This window comes from Podarcis erhardii (assembly GCF_964252035.2).
Source record: "Podarcis erhardii genome assembly, chromosome: 11".
Classification (NCBI taxonomy): Eukaryota; Metazoa; Chordata; class Lepidosauria; order Squamata; family Lacertidae; genus Podarcis; species Podarcis erhardii.
In genome coordinates this window covers 39,330,592-39,350,750 of record NC_138501.1, presented here as the reverse complement: position 1 = coordinate 39,350,750, position 20,159 = coordinate 39,330,592, and the positions used below count along the sequence as shown (strand labels likewise).

At 46.2% G+C, this 20,159-nt stretch overlaps 1 protein-coding gene across 8 annotated transcripts in view; it reads left to right on the top strand.

Annotated features, from left to right (window-relative positions):
• Positions 1-19,744, top strand: part of NIM1K (NIM1 serine/threonine protein kinase) — a 31,028-nt gene extending 11,284 nt beyond the window's left edge. For 4 of the 8 annotated variants that reach the window (XM_081881573.1, XM_081881572.1, XM_081881571.1 and 1 more), the window contains exons 2-4: positions 11,024-12,138; positions 17,794-18,062; positions 18,855-19,744. In XM_081881573.1, coding sequence (XP_081737699.1) covers positions 11,850-12,138; positions 17,794-18,062; positions 18,855-19,604 — 1,308 coding nt within the window. In that variant the 5' untranslated portion in view covers positions 11,024-11,849 and the 3' untranslated portion in view covers positions 19,605-19,744. Of the gene's footprint in view, positions 1-1,117; positions 1,228-2,427; positions 2,901-8,496; positions 8,885-11,023; positions 12,139-17,793; positions 18,063-18,854 lie in introns of those variants that run through there. The other 4 variants (XM_081881575.1, XM_081881576.1, XM_081881574.1 and 1 more) reach the window with 4 other exon arrangements.
• The last annotated feature ends 415 nt before the right edge of the window (positions 19,745-20,159 follow it).

The window sequence follows — 20,159 nt, the reverse complement described above, 5'->3', positions numbered from 1 at the left end:
AATTGCTCTTCATTTTTGTTGCTGCTGCTGGCTATTTTCTCAGGTTTTTCTTTGGATCTTATCTTAATAATAATAATAAGTAATAAACCTTTATTGTCATTACACAACCTGTGTGCAGTGAAATTAAACGAGCCCCCCCCCATACACTTGCTGTAGTGCTGGGTTGGTTTTATTTTGATTTGTTAGCCACCCAGATGATCCTATTTGAGACAGAAGACCATAGGATACTAAACAAATGCTATGGTTGACAGCTCACTCCCATATAAGGACCAAGTGGTGGTGCTGGGAAGCCTTCTGACCTTGGGTAAGATCAATGTACTGCCATGCATTAGCTCAGTCAGCTATTTTTTCCCCCTCTTTCCCATCCCTCTTTTGGCTTGAACACCCAACTGTATGAAAAGTTCTGTGCAATTTGCAAGCTTTCATCTTTTTACTTGGCTCATAGAAAAGGTATCGTCTTGCCCGTTAAATCACCTGGGGTATATTTTTTTATATTATGGTAAGAGGAGAAGAAAGATGCCCCTCTACATATGGCAAATAACCCAGCAGATTGTAAGGGGAGGAGGTCATATTTGTCTCGTCCCTGGCCATGGAGGGAATTGCTGATCAAAAAGGCTGCTGATTTCTTTTCATTTCTTCCACCAGTAAGCAGCCAGGAAAGTTTCTTCTGACCTGTTGGGAGCTTCTTTGTTTTGCCCAGCTGTTTTCTCCCATGATCTTTGGCTGAACTAAACATCCCATAGACTTTGGAGTGCTGAGGTTTCCCAATGCCCCGCTTCCAGCTATCTCCAGCCACCCAGAATGGCTGGGGCAACCCAGTCAGACGGGCGGGGTATAAATCATCATCATCATATGGGTTGTCCAGGGCTTATTAGGCTCCCTATTATGACATTGGTGTGACATCAGCAGTGGCGTAGGGTGGGTTGTCAGCACCCGGGGCAAGGCAAGTAATTTGCGCCCCCTAACCCATGGATTTTAGCACTCGAGTCTCTTCCACTAGATTAGCTAGTGCGAGCACCCCCCCAGATGTTGCGCCCAGTGTGGCCGGCCCCCCGTGCACCCCCCACGCTACACCACTGGACATCAGAGCAGTTGAGTCGATGGGAGCCACATAGAGTGACAGTGACACATCAGCAGACCATAGGCCCCAGCAGAGCTGAAATCTCTGAAAAAGCATTTTGACAGGTTTAATGGTTGCATTTGCAAGAGCATGAGCAAAGAAGGAAGGTAGCGAACTACTTCAGAGAGTGTTATTGTTGAAGAACTAGCTCAGTCGGTAGAGCATGAGACTCTTAATCTCAGGATCGTGGGTTTGAGCCCCATGTTGGGCACAAGACTCCTACATTGCAGGGGGTTGGACTAGATCACCCTTGTGGTCCCTTCCAACTCTGGGTAAAGGGGGCCCCTGACCATTAGGTCCAGTCGTGGTCGACTCTGGGATTGCGGCGCTTATCTCACTTTATTGGCCGAGCTTCCGGGTCATGTGGCCAGCATGACTAAGCAGCTTCTGGTGAACCAGAGCAGCGTACAGAAATGCTGTTTACCTTCCCACAGGAGCGGTACCTATTAATCTACTTGCACTTTGACGTGCTTTCGAACTGCTAGGTTGGCAGGAGCAGGGACTGAGCAACGGGAGCTCACCCCGTTGCGGGGATTCGAACCTCCGACCTTCTGATCGGCAAGTCCTAGGCTCTGTGGTTTAACCCACAGCGCCACCCGCGTCCCAACTCTACAGCTTCCAACTCTGCAGCTCAATTATTCATGCAATGTGGTAAGCCAAACTATGGCTTACCGAGATGGCACAAACACATAGGCTGTTGGCTGCATCTTGTGGTTAGCACAGCAAGAGCTTAACTGTGAGACCCAGTTCAGATAACATGCTAAGCCAAGGATTGGCTTAGCTTAGCTCAGCAGAGCACTGCAAGAGAAGGACCAGGGAGGAACAAAGCAGCTATAGAGAGCTTCTTTCCTGCATCTTAGCTCAGTCTCATGCAACCTATGTCTCAACTAGGTTTCAAACCTAAATAATTCTGCAGAAGAGGGACGTGTTTTCATTCGTTTCAGCCATAGTTTATAAGAAGACATAACCATGGAAATGCAAGTGAAAATAACATAAATATATTAATGGTTCATCATACTACTTGCTTGGCAGAGAAGTTTACGTATCACTTTGAGAGTTTTTGCATGGTAGCTCTCTAAAGAGGGGTGGGGGAGTGTTCTAACAATTCTCAGCATTCTTAACAAGCTACAGTTCCTAGGATAATTTGGGGGAAGCCATGACTGTCTAAAGTGGTGCAATGCTGCTTTAAATGCATAGTGCAGATGGGCCCAAACCCTCCAGTACTCCCTCTGCTAAATGAACCTTGTAAGTACAGTGGACCCTCGAGTTACATACTGCTCTGGATACGTACCTTTTGCATTGCGAACATGGCAAACCCGGAAGTGTATACTTTTGGGTTTTGCCATGCGCAGAAGCGCTCTGCGCACCGCACACATGCACAGAAGCACTCTATTGTGCCACGTGCATGCACAGAAGCAGCACCTCCAGTTACGGACTTTTCAGGTTAAGTACGGACCCCCGAAATGAATTTAATTCGTATCCAGAGGGTCCACTGTACAGAGCTGGGCTTTCTCACTACTGAGGAAGGCTGGCAAGCAGAGGGAGCGAAAAATTATATTTGCAATATTTCATGAGGATGATTAGCAAAAGTAATTTCAAAAGACTAAAGGCGATCCTGAAGGGAGGCAATGTTAAGATGTATTCTGTTTTATTGGAACCCACACTGATGTGGGCGTGAACTCTGCATTTCAAAGGAATCGAATAAATCTCATCAAAGGCTTTGATAAACCAAAAATCTGGAAAAGTAATGAGATACAGTCATGAGAGGCTCAAATGCTAGGTAGGTCGCACCTGGTTGTTTTTTATCATGTAGAGTAGCTAAAATATTTAGATGAAAGGAGGTCATAGTTTTGCAGACTTTCTGGGTTGTAGGCTTTGAAAATCAAATAAAATTCTCCCCTTTTTTTAAAAGCTAGCTTAGGATTTAACCTTTTTAAAAAAACAATGGAAATTTTGCTTGGATCAGTGATTTAGCACCACACTGCGAGTTAGGGTAAAGTTAGCCTAGGGTAGGTTAGAGCTGGTATGGTTAGAGCAGGGATAGCCAATGGAGTGACCTCCAAATGCTCTTGGAACGTCTCCCATCATCCCTGACATCAAAAAGCTGGGGAAGCAGGGTTGCTTCGGGGATCCAACTTGGCTGAGTTCTCTTCCAAACAGAGCTACTGGTCCTCCAAACCTGTCTCCCCCAACCTGGTGCCCCAGTCTCTTCCACATTTTGGACTGTAACCATCGCTGACTGCATGAAAGGCTACTTCAAAGGCTGCTCTGAACTTTATACCTCTTCAGCAGACGAAGAAAAACACTCCTAGTAATTGCAGTTTCACTTTGTGTTAAAACACACACAGTTGCATCTTCTTGAGTTGAAAGCAGTGAAAACTGGAATTACTGTAGCAGGCTGTTTAAAAGCCAGTCTTGCCAACTGCATTCAGAGATTTAAGAGCCTGTCAAAGGGTTGTCGCTGGTGCTTTGGTAATTGGTGTGCGGATTGCCCCACTGCTGACTATTTTTCTTTGGCGGTGTTTTTATCGCTGGGTGAGTTTAAAAATGAATGAGAGGCAAGCTCAGTTTTCTTGAGGTAGTCTGCATTATGTGTATGCAGTGATGGACCAGTTCTGGGCTCCGAATAATTTTCCGTGTATATTTATTCATTTAGAAAACCAGCTCAATTTAAGCTGTTTTCTAAATACAGTGGTACCTTGGGTTAAGTACTTAATTCGTTCCGGAGGTCCGTTCTTAACCTGAAACTGTTCTTAACCTAAAGCACCACTTTAGCTAATGGGGCCTCCTGCTGCCACCGCGCCACCGGAGCACAATTTCTGTTCTCATCCTGAAGCACAGTTCTTAACCTGAAGCACTATTTCTGGATTAGCAGAGTCTGTAACCTGAAGTGTATGTAACCTGAAGTACCACTGTATGGAAATAAACAGGGGAAATTATTGTGAGCCCAAATCAAACCTCATTGGGATCCCAATGTTTCCAGAAGTGTGATGGGTTCCGAAAACTTCCCTAGACTGCACCCATGAGACCCTCTGGCCTGTTTGACATCTTTCGGTCTGGAAGCAGTGGCAGAGAAGTTGTTGGAAGCCAGCCTGCTAACTGCTGGAACATTGCTACAACCACTGCCTTAGTGTGCCAGGGAGCCTGGGAAATGTGATTTCCATGATGCCCAATGCCCCTATTGGGGACTTGGGTACCCTAAGAAAATCACATACCCAGGCTCCCTGGCACACTAAATTGCAGCAGTCACCAGGAAAGAGAGATGCTTCTAGTGAGAACGGTTAGAACAGGGGTCAGCAAACATTTTCAGCAGGGGGCCATTCCACTGTCCCTCAGACCTTGTGGGAGGCCAGACTATATTTTGAAAAAAAGATGAATGAATTCCTATGCCCCACAAATAACTCAGAGATACATTTCAAATAAAAGCACACATTCTACTCATGTAAAAACACCAGGCAGGCCCCACAAATAACTCAGAGATACATTTCAAATAAAAAGACACATTCTACTCATGTAAAAACACGCTGATTCCCAGACCATCTGCAGGCTGGATTTAGAAGGTGATTGGGCTGGATTCGGCCCCCAGGCCCATGGGAAGGAAGCACGTCGTGAAGATTGCATTTCAAGCTAGAGAAGATATTGTAGAGCGTCAATACTCTCTTTGGACTGAAGGAGAGCATTAAAAGTTGCGGAGGTTCATATTCCGAACTAAAATATCACTCGCTTCTAGAAAAGAGAACTCTGTAAATATCAAACAAAAATGAACAAGGGCAAGAGCAACTTCCTTATGACAGAGAGAGGCTAAAACATTTGTGACTGTTTGGTTTAGAACAATTATGAAAAGAGGGAACAGGAAAGAGTTTTGCGCATGGCGTGAAGAGGAGGGTGTTGTTTTTTTCTCATAATGGTGGAACTTTGGAGTTACCCAGAGAAATTGGCTTAAATGAAACAAGTTTTGTTGTAGCACATTTAGGGATGTAAAAAGAGCGCTAGGACAAGCCTGCTGGATCAGGCCAAAGGCCCATCTTGTCGAGCATCCTGTTCTCACAGTGGCCAACCAGATGCCTGTGAGGAACCTGAACTCAGGTGCGCTCTCCCCTCCTGCAGTTTCCAGCAATGGGCATTCAGAAGTATTACTGCCTTTGACAGAACCATTATGTCTAGCATGCAGAGGCAGGGGCAGCTTGGTAAACTTGCCCCAGGCCGCAGAGGGCTAAACAGGCTGGGGGAGCTGGCAGGGGCTTGCTGGATGTACTGCCATGTCAAAAATACCCTGCACCTCTCAGTTGACTGGGTACGTAATGAGTGAAACTGCCATGTTTGTCCATATGCACTGCAAGGCTGCGACAGTAAAATCTGGACCTGCGTTACTGCTTACTAGTGTGTCGCGTCAGGTCAGATTAGGTCATGGGTAGGCAAACTAAGGCCCGGATTCAGCCCCATCGCTCTCTAAATCCAGCCCGCGGATGGTCTGGGAATCAGCATGTTTTTACATGAGTAGAATGTGCCCTTTTATTTAAAATGCATCTCTAGGTTATTTGTGGGGCGTAAGAATTTGTTCAATTTTTTTTCCAAAATATAGTCCGGCCACCCACAAGGTCTGAGTGACAGTGGACTGGCCCCCTGCTGAAAAAGTTTGCTGACCCCTGGATTAGGTGGTGCATCTCATGGACAACACTCCCACCCCATTCATCAGACAAGGTCTGCACAGGCCTGATTGATGCCCTTATCCTCTGTGAAATTCTCTAATCTGTTTCAGAATCATCCAAGTTGGTAGTCATCACTGCCTCCTGCGGGGAGTGACTTCCATAGTTTAGCTTTGTGCTGCATGAAGAAGGGACATGCGCTGTGGTCTAAACCACTGGATCTCTTGGGCTTGCCGATCAGCGGTTCAAATCTCTGCGACAGGGAGAGCTCCCGTTGCTCTGTCCCAGCTCCTGCCAACCTGGCAGTTCGAAAGCACACCAGTGCAAGTAGATAAATAGGTACTGCTGCAGCGGGAAGGTAAACAGCGTTTCCGTGCGCTCTGCTTTCCGTCACGGTGTTCCGTTGTGCCAGAAGCGGTTTAGTCATGCTGGCCACATGACCTGGAAAGCTGCCTGTGAACAAACGCTGGCTCCCTCGGCCTGAAAGTGAGATGAGCGCCGCAAACCCATAGTCACCCTTGCCTGGACTTAACCATCCAGGGTTCCTTTACCTTTTTTTTACCCCATAACTTCTGTGCCTATGAGTTTGGCAGCATAGTAGCAGCAACCTACAACAGGAGCCCTACAAGTCAAAGGGCATGAATAATGTGCCAAGCTTCTGGTGCAGTCAGCTAAGGGATTTACTTGTAGCTCAGTGGCAGAGCTTCTGCAAAACATCTTGGGCTCAATCCCTTCCAGGCACAGCTGGGCAAGGCCCTCGTTCTGAGCTGTATATGAGGCTGCTTCCCATGCCTCCCTGCTTCAGATCTTAAACCAATGCAGCAGACAAAGCCCTAGGAGGCGAGCTGTGTCTGAAATCTCAGTCGCACAGCACGGTCTGCAATTTTAGAAGTTGCCATTGTCAGATAAACTGCTGCACCATCTTTTGTTAGGAGCTCAGGCGTGTCTTTGGGTTACGTAATGGTGAGAACGAATGCTGCCCTGCCCATGATGCGCCCTTTTCACAATTGTACATGGCGTGTGCAGCGGGATTAACATCAGTGGTGAAGCAGAAACACAAAAATAGAATCTGAATAATGAATGTGCCGGAGGGCAGAACCGTCTCCTCCTCTGCTATATCCATCTGCCACTGTTGTCCTAAGCTGCACTGCCTCTAAGCTGGTTCTGCTATTTCTGTCCCCTCCGCCACATATATAGAAAAGCCGGCGCTGAGTGTCTGGTTTTGCTTTGTCAGAAACCTTAGAGTCCCGAGCGTTTCAGAGTCTTAACAGTGATGTGGCAAATTTCATAAATAAAAGGCAGCAATAGTGGGATTGGCAGGACACATGATGCTGTCATAGCAGGCCTTACATAGCCTGGGGGTGGAGCAGGGATGGAGGGGAGAAGCAGATCGCCGATAAAGCCCTTACTTAGGCTGATTGTATTTGTCCGTATGCAGTGACTATTCTGTTGAGATTGAGTCATGGGATTTTCTGTCTGAATGCTGCTGTTCTGAAAATGGTCCCCAATTTGAAGAGAGAGTGTGTGTCTCTGTGCAAAACTCCACAAGGGTAAATCTGCTAGTGTTTCAAGATCTGTTTGTGCATCTGTTTGTGAATAAAATATTGGGGAGGGCAGGTAAGCCCTGTCCCACATAATCAATCACATGATGGGGCTCACCCCCTACCATTTGAATGGCAGTGCCCAAATATTTTATGGGAGGGCCTCAGCCCCTAGGAATTGGCTCCTATGATCTGTACACAGCTATATACATGAACCTTCCATGTGTGTTCACAGAAGTAGTATTGCTTCCTATGCAGGAGACGAGGAGCCTTCCAGACTTGCCATTATTTTTGCGGGAGAGATCTATGCACGATGAAAGTGGATTAAAGCGCTCTGTTGCCCTAGTGCAACAAATCTTCTTTAAAAAAAACCCAGACCTTTTGTGGTTAGGAAAGTGACAAGGAGATGCACTGAAAAGTGTGAGTAGGTAAAAATATTAACCGGAAGGCATGCAAGCACCCGAAAGCAAATGAGGACGTCTGCTCATTGGTCATATGACTGCCCTGTACACAATTAAGAACGAATGCTCAGTGAAGACTGGATCTATTTGAACCACTGTGTAAGCTTTGTGTGAACAATTCAGGATGAATGGTGAATAAACAGGTTGTCTGGAGAACTATGTCACAGTACAAGTGTTGGATACACCAAAGAGTAACAGGGGGGTTGGGAGGGGTCTTCCAATCCAAACTCTCAGGCTGGTGGCTGAGGTGGCTTGTGAAGCAAGGTGGATGTGGCGATCACACAGGGGCCCCGGACGTTTCACGGTCTATTGACCCTGTGCCACCACTGCGGTTGCTTTCTTCGCTGCCACCCCCCCCCCCTTCTCACGGGGACACATGGAGTCCAGACAGTTGTTAACATAAACAAATAGCAAGATTATTTTTAAGTGCAGGAATAAGCGTATGGTTTCGGTTTAAGTGGTGCCCCGCAAGACGAATGCCTTGCAAGACGGAAAACCCGCTAGACGAAAGGGTTTTCCGTTTTGGAGGTGCTTCGCAAAACGAATTTCCTATGGGCTTGCTTCGCAAGACGAAAATGTCTTGCGAGTTCCTGCGGGTTTTTTTCCCTCCCCCCCTTTTTCTAAGCCGCTAAGCCGCTAATGGGCTTGCTTCGCAAGACGAAAAAACCGCAAGACGAAGAGACTCGCGGAACGGATTCTTTTCGTCTTGCGAGGCACCACTGTATTTCTCTCTTGTCCGTTTCTTAAATCTTAGTTCCTACAATTTCAAACTGAATTATTCCCAACTATCTAACTCCCTAACAATTCCTCTCACTCTTTCACAATGCAACTCAACCAACCCACTGCCTATTCCACCCTCTTCCTTCTCCAACACCCAAGCCTCAACTCCCAACTGACAAACCTCAACTGACTTTTCAAAACCTCCCACTCTATCTTTTACTCCCCCCTCGCATTCTCACTGGCCAATCACCTCACACCCATTTTAACCCTTTCCTTGACACATCCTAGGGCAACCGCCACAGTGGAGGTATTCCAGTTATCAGTGGGAGAAACTTTCTAGAAAATGCCTCATTTGTTACTCTCCCAGATTTAACTAAGGACCTCTACTTGCATTTGGTAGGGTAAGGGTTCTATGGAGTTAATTTAGCTCTTTGCACTTAGGGTAATCCAAAGGTTTATTCTGTAAATCGGTTCTTGAGCAGCAGGACAATTCCCAGTAAAACAGCTACTGTGGAGAGGATATTTAACAAGAATCACAGGAGCTTCCACTGTTGGAGAGATGCTTCCTTTGACCCACTGTGGCTTTCTCCTGATTCCTTGCAGTGGAACCACTCTCATTGCTCAGAACAAAGCCAACATAAATACTTCATTCACCTTGAGAAATGTGGAAGCTGCCTTATATGAAGTTGGCGCTGTTTGGTTCAGCATTATCCACACTGACTGGCAGCTGCTCTCCAGGGTTTCAGGCAGGGGAGCTGCCCAGCTTTGCCTGGAGATGCCAGGGATTGATCCTGGGGCCTTGTGCATGCAAAAGCAAGACGCTCTGCATCTGAGCTTCTTGGTAAACATTAGATGAGCTGCTTGGTCTTTGAAGTGGAATCTTTAAGATGCTTTGTTTAGATCTTTGCATTGCTGTTACCTTTGCTAACTGTAAGTGTAGGATTGATCTGGGCTCATATCATTGTCTCCTGGTGTGCTATTTACTATAGTCAAATATATATTAGCTTTGCTCAGAAAAACCCACCAAATGAGTTAAGCAGGCTACATTAGCATCCATGGCTAAGGGTTAAACTGCCAAGGGCTGCCCATGCCTAAGGGTAACACATTTTTACAAATAAACCCCAAACTAAAGCCCCACTAAAAAGGGAGAGGCTGGAAAGAAGAGAGAGAGGGAAAGAGATGGGTGGAACCCCATAACTGTTCTGGGAACACATTCTAGACTTGACAGTTGGCAGGGAGAGTGGTTGAAGTTCTTCAAGTAAGCAGAGGGTTTGGTGCTCATTCACAGACAAAACAAACAAGTAAAAATGAGCAGTTGGTCTGGAGGAGCGAAGGTCATGCTCAAGAGTGGGGAGACGGACCTGTGGCCATCCAGATGTTGCTGAACTCCCAACTCCCATCCCCCTTAGCTATTGGCTATTACTTCCTGGGGCTGCTGGGAGTTGATGTTCAGGAACATCTGGCAGGCCAAAGGTTCCTCACCCTGGGTCTAGTGCATGAACTGGTTATGATCTGTGGTCCTCCAGATGTTGCTGGTAAAGGTAAAGGGACCCCTGACCATTAGGTCCAGTCGTGGTTGACTCTGGGGTTGCGGCGCTCATCTCACTTTATTGGCCGAGGGAGCCGGCGTACAGCTTCCAGGTCATGTGGCCAGCATGACTAAGCCGTATCTGGCGAACCAGAGCAGCACACGGAAACGCCGTTTACCTTCCCGCTGGAGTGGTACCTATTTATCTACTTGCACTTTGACGTGCTTTCAAACTGCTAGGTTGGCAGGAGCAGGGACCAAGCAATGGGAGCTCACCCCATGGCAGGGATTCGAACCGCCGACCTTCTGATTGGCAAGTCCTAGGCTCTGTGGTTTAACCCACAGCGCCACCCACGTCCCTAGATGTTGCTGGACTACAACTCTAATCATCCATGGCCATGCTGCCTGTGGCTGGTGGATGTTGTGGTCTACAACAACTGGAGGGACACAGATTATAGCCACCCCTGGAATAGGAGCCTATTTTGGAAACGAAGCTTGAAAGATGCCATGGCGCAAGGCCACAGAGATTGTAACTTGGTAGGTAAGTGTCGGGGAAATAGGAATACTAAGATAGTTAAGAAGTTAAGCAAGCACAGCTGAAAGATTTCCAGGGCCAGGCTCTGTACACCTCTGGATCTCACGAAGAAGTGACTGAGCTGCTGAAAGGATTATTTAATGGGTTATGTAAAGCTATCTCCCTGCCCTTGTGAAAGGGAAGAGAGCACAGCAGCTCTGTTCCTCCAGCAGATGCTTGCTGATATGGGCTGGAGGATGCTGGTGATCCACAGATTAGCCTTGCAACCTCTTGATGCCTTGTTAAGAGGAGGAAACAGGAGAGAGTGAGCAAGTTCCCTGATTACTTGGAGTAGTGTTAAAGTGCAGGATGCAACTGGTGATGATTTCTAAAACAGCAGAGGGAAAAAAAGCGACTGTGCAGTGGGAACGCTTGGAACCAGTAAGCAAAGGCTTTAACTGATTTTTATTCTTTTGTACCTCCCTCCTCTTAGGAACACATTACATCTGTGAGAAGGCTCAAGCCTTCAAAGAAGGAGGGGTGAAGTAACTGCAGTTCGTTAATCCTTCGCTGTGACTTCCGTGCTACTCAAGAAAGGGTGGTGTTTTCATCGCCCGTCTTCCTCTTCTGTCAGCATACAGCCTTTGCCTTCACCCTCCAGTGCCAGCCTTCTACCAACAATGGCAGCACCAAAGAGCACAGGTGTGTTATTTGCAGCAGGGATCCGAGGAAGCACCCCGACACTTCAAAGCCGCAGCAGAAGTGTTGCCGGCTAAAGAACATAGCGATGAAAGAATCGCAGCTTTCGGCTCTTGAACTGGGACCTGAATCAAGGAGGGAGGATCGGATCATCTCCTGCCTGATGAGGTCAGCTGTTCAAAGGGACCTGGACATATTCAAAGCAGCAGCAGCCGACGCTGAGTCAAGCACTTTGTTTGTATGCCTGGAGAGAGAGTGTGAGAAAAGGATGCCCTTGTATTTTGCACAGCCCTCCTTGCTTTTGTGATGTAGAGTTTACACCTTTAATTGCAAATCTTCCATTAAGCCTGCAGATTGTGACCCTTGTTGAAATGGCTGCTTAAATGTGGATACAAGTTGGGTCTTCGCTTCCTAAGTTTTATTTGGACGAAACGGAGTGATGCATTTGCTGGAAGATAACGCCGCGAATAAGACTTAGTGCCGAGCCCGATGTTTTGGAGCCCTCTCTAGCTTTCTGTTTTAAATGGTCACGGGCTTTGTCATGTCTGCATCCGTGTCACCGAGGTCTTCCTGCAGAGCAGCTCGCTAAAGCCGATGGATACGTGATCGCCCCCTGGACTATGACCACAGGATATGCGAATGGCGGTCTAGGGAGCCACCGGTATGTTAGATGGAACCGGGAAGACAGTGCAGAGGACTATACAAAGAGCGAGGTCTACGCAGAAGATGAGCAGGGCAGGCAGCGCCGGTTGACGCCTTTGGAGAAACTGACTCTGGATATGTCCCAGGATGAAAAGGTGGTTAAAGAGTTAACTCTGGGGAAGAGGATTGGGTTTTACCGCATCAGAGGGGAAATAGGGAGTGGGAACTTCTCCCAAGTGAAGCTTGGAATCCATGCTCTGACCAAAGGTAGGCTCTGCGGTGTGTGGAACAAGCGGTTGTGTAGAGATATATATACAAGGTGTTTCCAGATGGGTGTTTGTGGGATTGGTGCAGCAGACACATGTAAGGTTTTTTGTTCCTACAGCATCCACGTGTCATTGGCATCCAAATGCCAGGCTATATATCTTCCCCTCCCTTCCAATTTCATCCAGATTTATCCTTTCCTGAGGAAAATCCAGTAAGTTTTTTTTTTTTTTTTTTTTTTTTTAAAGCAACCTGTTTGCAACATCTCATTGATCGGTTTGCAAATTCAGCTCCTGTCTGGAAGCACCCATAGAACAGATAACTAAGTGGGGCAGTGGGTGGATGCACAATGTAATACGCCATCCCTTGCATTAGCATTGAAGGCAATGTCCTGAGCTGGTCTCTCCTTGTTCAGGCTCCTGTACCATCTGCCTTGCATGCCAAGACCAGAGAGTTAAAAGTGAGTTCGCTGCGCTTTTGAGCGTGCTTCTGAACACCCTCTTGGGACAGAGAACAGCTAAGATGGGAGACTTCCCCTCCTCCTCTACCTGTTTTCCAGGACATGTTGTTTTTGTCAGGAATGACTATTCCATTCAGTATTCATGATGATACCAAGGAGCGTTGGTTATTTTAGAAGAGGACTGGGCAGCCCCTTTAGAAGTTTATGTCAATTTCCCCTAGGTGGGTGGGTGGGAGAAATTAGGAGCTTTAAGCTGGTGGTGGACAAGGGCAGAGCCCAAAGTGAGCCGGGCTGAAGCCAGAAGTGGGTCAGAACAGCCCTCCTGCCCCCCTCCCCTTCCCCTTCATCATGCATTCATTCTCTCCTGCGTACACAAATCCCATCCCCACTGCTCCCACTAACCTTTCTTTCCGTTTCTAGATCACAGGCCAAGCATTATAGAAATGAGTACCATCTGCTGATGGTACTATAAATCTGGGTGGGAAACCTGTGGCCTTTCTGATGCTGTTGTTGGACTACAACTCCCATCATTCCCTGACCACCGGCCATGGTGACTGGGGATGATGGAAGCCAGAGTCCAACAACAACGTCAGGAAGGCCACATGTCCCTTCCATCTCTGTGATTTATACGGTTTTTATCTGCATAAGTGCCTTCCTGCTCCCAGAATTTGGATGCGAGCACTATTATCAGTTGTTCTTTATCCAAAACGTGCCTGGGGGGGGGTCTTCTGACTCTGCTGTATTTGTTATCTCCCTTGCTGAGTTTAAGTCACACTGAAGCTCTTTAGTGTTTAAATTTTTGCCCGTGTGTGTGTGTGTGTCGCTTTCTCTGTATTTGCAATTCCTGCTGATACCATGTTTGTGTGCCTGTAGAAAGTCTCTCCTTGCTCACATCAGATTAATTGAAACCCCCCCTCCCCCACCCCATCCTGTGATCCCAGACCTTCACCTCCTGGGGCCTAGATTCATGGGGCAATGGCAACAGAAGGAAGAGTGCAGGTGTGCTTTATACAGCAAGGATTAAAGAGAGCACTTGAGCATTTCAAAACGGGAGCCGAGGTGTTGCCTGCAGAAGAATGTAGCGATGGAAATTCCAGCTCAATTGCTGAATTATAATTAAATGAACTTGTAATTATTGCAGTGTTATTTCTTAGGAGCAGAGCGGGGGGGGGGTGTACTAACTTTGCAGTGTTAGCAGTTACAACAGTAGGATATACAGGGGAAATTTACCTGGTGAAAGGAATAAGATAAATTATTTGCTGGTACAGCCGTACTTTGGAAGTCAAACGGAATCCATTCCGGAAGTCCGTTCGACTTCCAAAACGTTCAAAAACCAAATCACGGCTTCTGATTGGCTGCAGGAAGCTCCTGCAGCCAATCAGAAGCCACAGAAGCCCCATCGGATGTTCTGGTTCCAAAAGAACGCTTGCAAACTGGAACAATCACTTCTAGGTTTGTGGAGTTTGGGAGCCAAAACGTCCGCGTTCCAGGGCATTCAAGATCCAAGGTATGACTGTATAGACTTCAGTCCTGTAAGTAATGCAGTTAATGTCTTCCAACGGGCTACTCCAGAGAGTGTGTCTTTCAGATCTGGTTTCTTGGGGTTTCACATGACTCGTTATCCTTCCAAGATAAATATGGTGCATGAAACCACCAAGTGGGGTCATCCGGAGCTTTGGAGTAATATGCTGATGACACACAGCTCTGCTTCTTCTTTACATCTGAAGGTGTAGCAGTGGATGTGCTGGACCGTTGTCTTGCCTTGGTAATGGACTGAGAGCCAACAAACTGAAGCTCAATCCAGATTAGACTGAGACACTGTTAGTGAATGGTTCCCTAGACCCATATGGATGGGAGGTTGCCTGATCTGGATGGGGTTACACTCCTTCTGAAGGAGCGTGTATGCAGCTTGGGGGTACTTCTGAATCTTTTGCTGTTGCTTGAGGGTCGGGTGGCCTCAGTGGCAAGGAGTGCCTTACATCAGTTTCGGCTGGTGGCCCAGCTGTGCCCCTATCTGGACAGGGATAGACTAACTTACATTGTCTGTGCTCTAGTAACCTCTGTGTTAGATTACTGCAATGTGTTATATGTAGGGCTGCTTCTGAAGATACTTCGGAAACTTCAGCTGGTGTGGTTGGTTTGAGGGTATTACACTGGCTGCCAATAAGTTTCTGGGCCCAGTTCAAAGTGCTGGTTTTGATCTATAAATCTCGGGACTGCAGTACAGTGGTGCCTCGGGTTACATACACTTCAGGTTACACACGCTTCAGGTTACACACTCCGCTAACCCAGAAATAGTACCTCAGGTTAAGAACTTTGCTTCAGGATGAGAACAGAAATCACACGGCAACGGCGCAGTGGCAGTAGGAGGCCCCATTAGCTAAAGTGGTGCTTCAGGTTAAGAACAGTTTCAGGTTAAGAACAGACCTTCGGAACGAATTAAGTACTTAATTCGAGGTACCACTGTACCTCAAAGACCACCTCTCCCCATATGAACTGACCCAGAACCTGCAATTATCACCTGAGGCCCTTCTTTGTGTGCCTCCTCCATGAGTGTTTTGGAGGGTGGCAACATGAGAACAGGCCTTTCTGCAGTGGCTCCCCATCTGTGGAATGCTCCCCCCGGGGAGGCTTGCCTGACGCTTTTTGTTACTTATCTTTAGGGGCCAGGCAAAAACGTTTCTCTGTAACTAAGGCTTTGGCTGATTAACACTCTATGGCTTTTTAAATGTTTGTGGGAGGGAAGGAGTTATTGGTTTGCTTTAGTTCTCGTTTGTATTTTTATGTAGTAAACTGCCCTGTGATCTTTGGATGAAAAGTGGCATGCTAATTTAACAAATAATAGTAATAAGAGGGAATCCTGTATCTCTCTGCTAAAAAACCGTATCAATAGCTGAAGCTCCACCCATGCGCATGCCTGAATTCTGTGTTCCTGCATGTGCAACAAAAGAACATCCTAGTGTTTGGCTCCTTTTCCAGATGATACCTGGCGTGCCAATTGCAAGCTGTGTTTCAAACAGTTGCATCAGCAGCTAGGATTAGAGAGACTCTTGTCACTGATGGCACAGACAAGGTTATAGCAACCTTTCCTTCTAAAAGTGTCTGGCTAGCTGGATTCTCAGGATGACCTGATCTCTCCTCCCTAAACTTCTTAAAACAAAGTGCAGAACCAAGGCTGCAGAAGCAAAATGCGGTGAGGTGAAATCTGGGCCATGGATGAAGTGCAAAATCTGATTTGTTACTTCTTTTGGTCTTGCCTAGCCTTGGAACCTTTTTTCCTTCTACCCTCTTTTTTCTGTAAATATTGTGCTTGAAAAGAATGAGAAAAGGCCTTTTGTTTCCCACTGTGTTGCTTGGCCTTTGTTTTTTCTCTTCTGTAGTTTGTGGTGAGGATAGTGTTTTAAATTTACAAAACACAAACATCTTGCAGTGCCTTTGAAGCTTTCTTAACAGCAGTTGCACTTGGGGGATATTTAATAATTTTGTGTTGCTGTTTTATTGTTTATTGGAGGGGAATAACGCCTATATGTGCTACCCTGAGCTTCTTGGGAAAGGTGGGGGTGTAGCTCAGTCTCTCTTGTGGGGTGAAGATACTCACGGTCTCTCGGAAACGGGCTGTAGTCTGTTTCATTTGCAACAGTGACCATGTTTGCTGCAGTGGAAACCTGGTTCGCAATGCAATCCTATACATATTTACTTGAAAGTGAACACCACTGTGCTCAGTGTGTCCTGCTCGCCAGTAAGTGTGTGTTGGGTTGCAGCAACAGTAGAGTTGAATACAGCCTTCGCCAACCTAGCGCCCTCCAGATATTTGGGGCTGTAACAGCCTTCAGCTGCAGCCAGCATTTATTGCACAGATAGGAATGGTAGTCTGACTGCTGTGTATCAGAAAAACAACACAACACAGCTCAGTTCTGTTACAAACAATGTGGATTCTATATTCCATTCAAGTTCCTTTATTAAGTCATGTTTAAATACAGCTGCCTCATCACAGCAAAAAATAAAACAAATAGTGGAATGCAGATCCCTTTTGGCCTGTGACACAGAGAGGCTGCTTAGGGTCCCTTACAGTTGTGCATATGTGGAGTCCAAGGCCTGCTAGAGGATTTGATGGCTGCTCTGCATGGTTCTTGCCATATTGAGCAAAGTTTCAGTTTCAGTTTCAAAGCCTGGTTAGTATGCATAAATTTCTTACACAACTCCTCACAGCCCCTGGGGGAAACTGCTTTTTAGCACTCAATCATAAGGCAATTCAGGTTTTCTCCAGATTAACATTTGCTCAGATTTAGAGCTAAAGAGTGGGTTTTCTTGGGGGAAAGGAGTGGGGCAAGGGGGAAAGGGCAAGTCAAAAAGGACAAGTGGAAGTGGGGACAAGCCCCTGAACTGAGCATGGAAGAAACCTAATTACAGTGGTACATCGGGTTAAGTACTTAATTCGTTCCGGGGATCCGTTCTTAACCTGAAACTGTTCTCAACCTGAAGCACCACTTTAGCTAATGGGATCTTGCGCTGGCGCCGCACGATTTCTGTTCTCATCCTGAAGCAAAGTTCTTAACCCGAGGTAATATTTCTGGGTTAGCGGCGTCTGTAACCTGAAGCGTATGTAACCTGAGGTACCACTGTATCTGCCAGCACAAACCACGTCACTGCACTGTAATGTGGTAATGTGAACATCCCCTTGGGCACTGAAGACGTTCTGCCAGTTAATTTACGGGGCTAGATGAACAACGGGGCTAGATGAACAACTGTGCTTACCGAGTATACTTATTATCAACATTTCTAAAGCACCCTTCATCCAAACAGAACCCAGGGTGCTGTGCAGTAACAAAACAGCTGCCTATGTTCCTCCTCTTTTAATAGGTGAGTACGTTACATCAATGCCAACTGTTATGGGAATTTTGTTTTAAGATGCAATTATACAAGATGGAGCAGAAGGAGGGGACATAGCTCAGTGGCAGAGCAGAACCTTCCAGAGCAGAACCAGTCCCAGATTTAGCTGGTGCTATTTCCAGTTAAAAGGATCTTAGGTAGCTCGATGGGAAGGCCATCTGCCTGAGGCTCTGACGATCTCCTGCAAGTTGCAACTGATAGTCATGAGCTTGCTGGATCAAGGCTGTTCATATTACTTTTCTTCCTTTCTTAAGCATGTTATCAGCTGCCCTTGCTAACCCTATGAAATCAAACCACTGTCATTCCAGAAAAGGTAGCCATTAAGATTTTGGACAAGACGAAATTAGACCAGAAGACGCAGAGATTACTCTCCCGCGAGATTTCCAGCATGGAGAAGCTGCACCACCCAAACATCATCAGGCTTTATGAGGTCATGGAGACACTCTCCAAGCTGCACCTGGTGATGGAATATGCCAGTGGAGGGGAGCTATTTGCGAAAATCACGACAGAGGGGAAATTATTGGAAGTGGAGAGTAAGCACATCTTCTCCCAGATTGTGTCTGCTCTTAAGCACATGGTAAGTTCATTATTTTGGTCCCTTCAGCAGCTCTGCATTTCCCTGTGTGTGTCCCACTTTAAAGAGAAGCAGGATTAGTTTGAGATATCCACCAGTCTGTTAGGAGCAATAAAAGAGTATTATGTCCACATGGCAAGTGGCTCCAGCTTAGTGTGCCTACGTTTGAACAAACATTTGCTTTGGGTGCTTTTCTGCAGCTTGAGGTACGTTTTGTGTGGAATATCTTTTGCTGGAAACACGTGACCACCATGGGAGTGCAAGCAGTTTGTGTGCCTGTGTAAGCTCTGCTGTAATGTGTTCAGGGGCTATTTAACAGCTCTGATTTTTCAGGCCTATAGCCAGAAATGTTGTGATGAGGATCCTATGTGGGAGGGGATTCATTACAGAATAGTAAGAACATACAGGTAGCTTGATAAAGAGCTCATAACTGCTTAATTGTATTAATATTTAGAGGGCAACTGGGCAGAATGCTGCCTTTGTCCTTTTCTGCATGTCTCCACAAACAAAATGGCTATAAAATTATTGGGATGTGGGAGGCAGGGGAAGAAGGGTTAAATGAAAGCTAAACATTCAAGGTAGAGGCTTGGAATAACTTTCAGTGGTCCATTCCTTCCTTTTCCTCATCTGCGGCTACAGCCCTGCTGGTGGTTTTGTACAAAAGACTAGCTAAAATATACTTTGCTTTTAAAAGACTAACCGTTCTTATTTTAAAAGACTTTCACGTTTCCATTTGCAGCACAGTGGAAAACATTTATGAAAGCTAAACATTAATTTTTATTCTTTGTTCTGCAGCATGAGAGTAACATAATTCACCGGGACCTAAAAGCTGAAAACGTATTTTACACCAGTAACACCTGTGTGAAAGTGGGGGATTTTGGATTCAGCACAATAAGTAAGAAAGAGGAAACACTGAACACTTTTTGCGGATCCCCTCCTTACGCTGCCCCAGAGCTCTTCAGGGACGAAAGCTACGTTGGGGCATATGTGGATATCTGGGCACTCGGAATTCTTCTGTATTTTATGATGACGGGGATGATGCCTTTTCGAGCAGACACAGTGGGCAAACTGAAGAAGACTATCCTCGAGGGTGTGTATGTCCTGCCGCCGTTCCTCTCGGAACCTTGCCAGAAGCTGATTCGGGGAATCCTGCAGCCAGTACCATCGGAACGCTATTCCATTGAGTACATTATGAACAGCGAATGGATGAAAGGAGTGGAGTATCCGAAGCCCCTGGAACCTTTCAAACTGGATCCAAAGTACTTGTCGGGGAGTGGAACACTCGGAGAGGAAGACGCCGAAGTGAAAAAAATCTTGAACAATTTGGGGATCACGGAGGAGCACATTCAGAACAACCGCGGGAGAGCTTCCCACAGCTCAGTAACTGGGATCTACCGAATTATTTTGCACAGGGTGCAAAAGAAAAGGGCCGTGGAAGCGGTTCATATAATCAGCCAACCGGAATTCAGGGAGCAAGAGTCAAAGAAAGAGCAGTCTACCTATCGCGGCCTCAAACACTCATCTAAGCTCTGTTTGATTTTATAAAAAATGCAGCTGTCTTGGTGGCAAACTTTGCCGAGACCTCTTTGTCTGCTACCAGTCAGCTCTTGTTCTTAGCATTTTTGTAATTTTGAATTAAATAAAAAAAAAGATGCCTTAAAATTCCTCATGTAAGATGCACATTCTAGAGTAGACTAGTAAAGTGTATAGTTATCATGCAGCAAGTCCCAGTAGGACTTCAGAGTAAACATGCTTAGAATTTTGGCTCAGGCTGCTGTCTGGAACTAACACAGTGCATTTCACTTGGGTGAGTTTAGACAGCATGTTAAGGTCTGTTAATATAGGTGAACTCTTGCCTCACATGCATTGAGTAGTGTGGGAATCCTTTAGAAGGTCTTCCTGGTTATGTTTGCATTATAAGTAATGATAATAGTTAACACTATTATTAAATTTATTACCTGCCCTTCACTAGTAGGTCCCAGGATAAGTTACAACTATTTAAATTTCAGCATTAAAAGCAGTTAAAGGAATTTTCTCTCACAGGAAGAAGGCAGGTCCTGAAAATACACATCTGTAGGCACCTAATGAATAGCACCCATA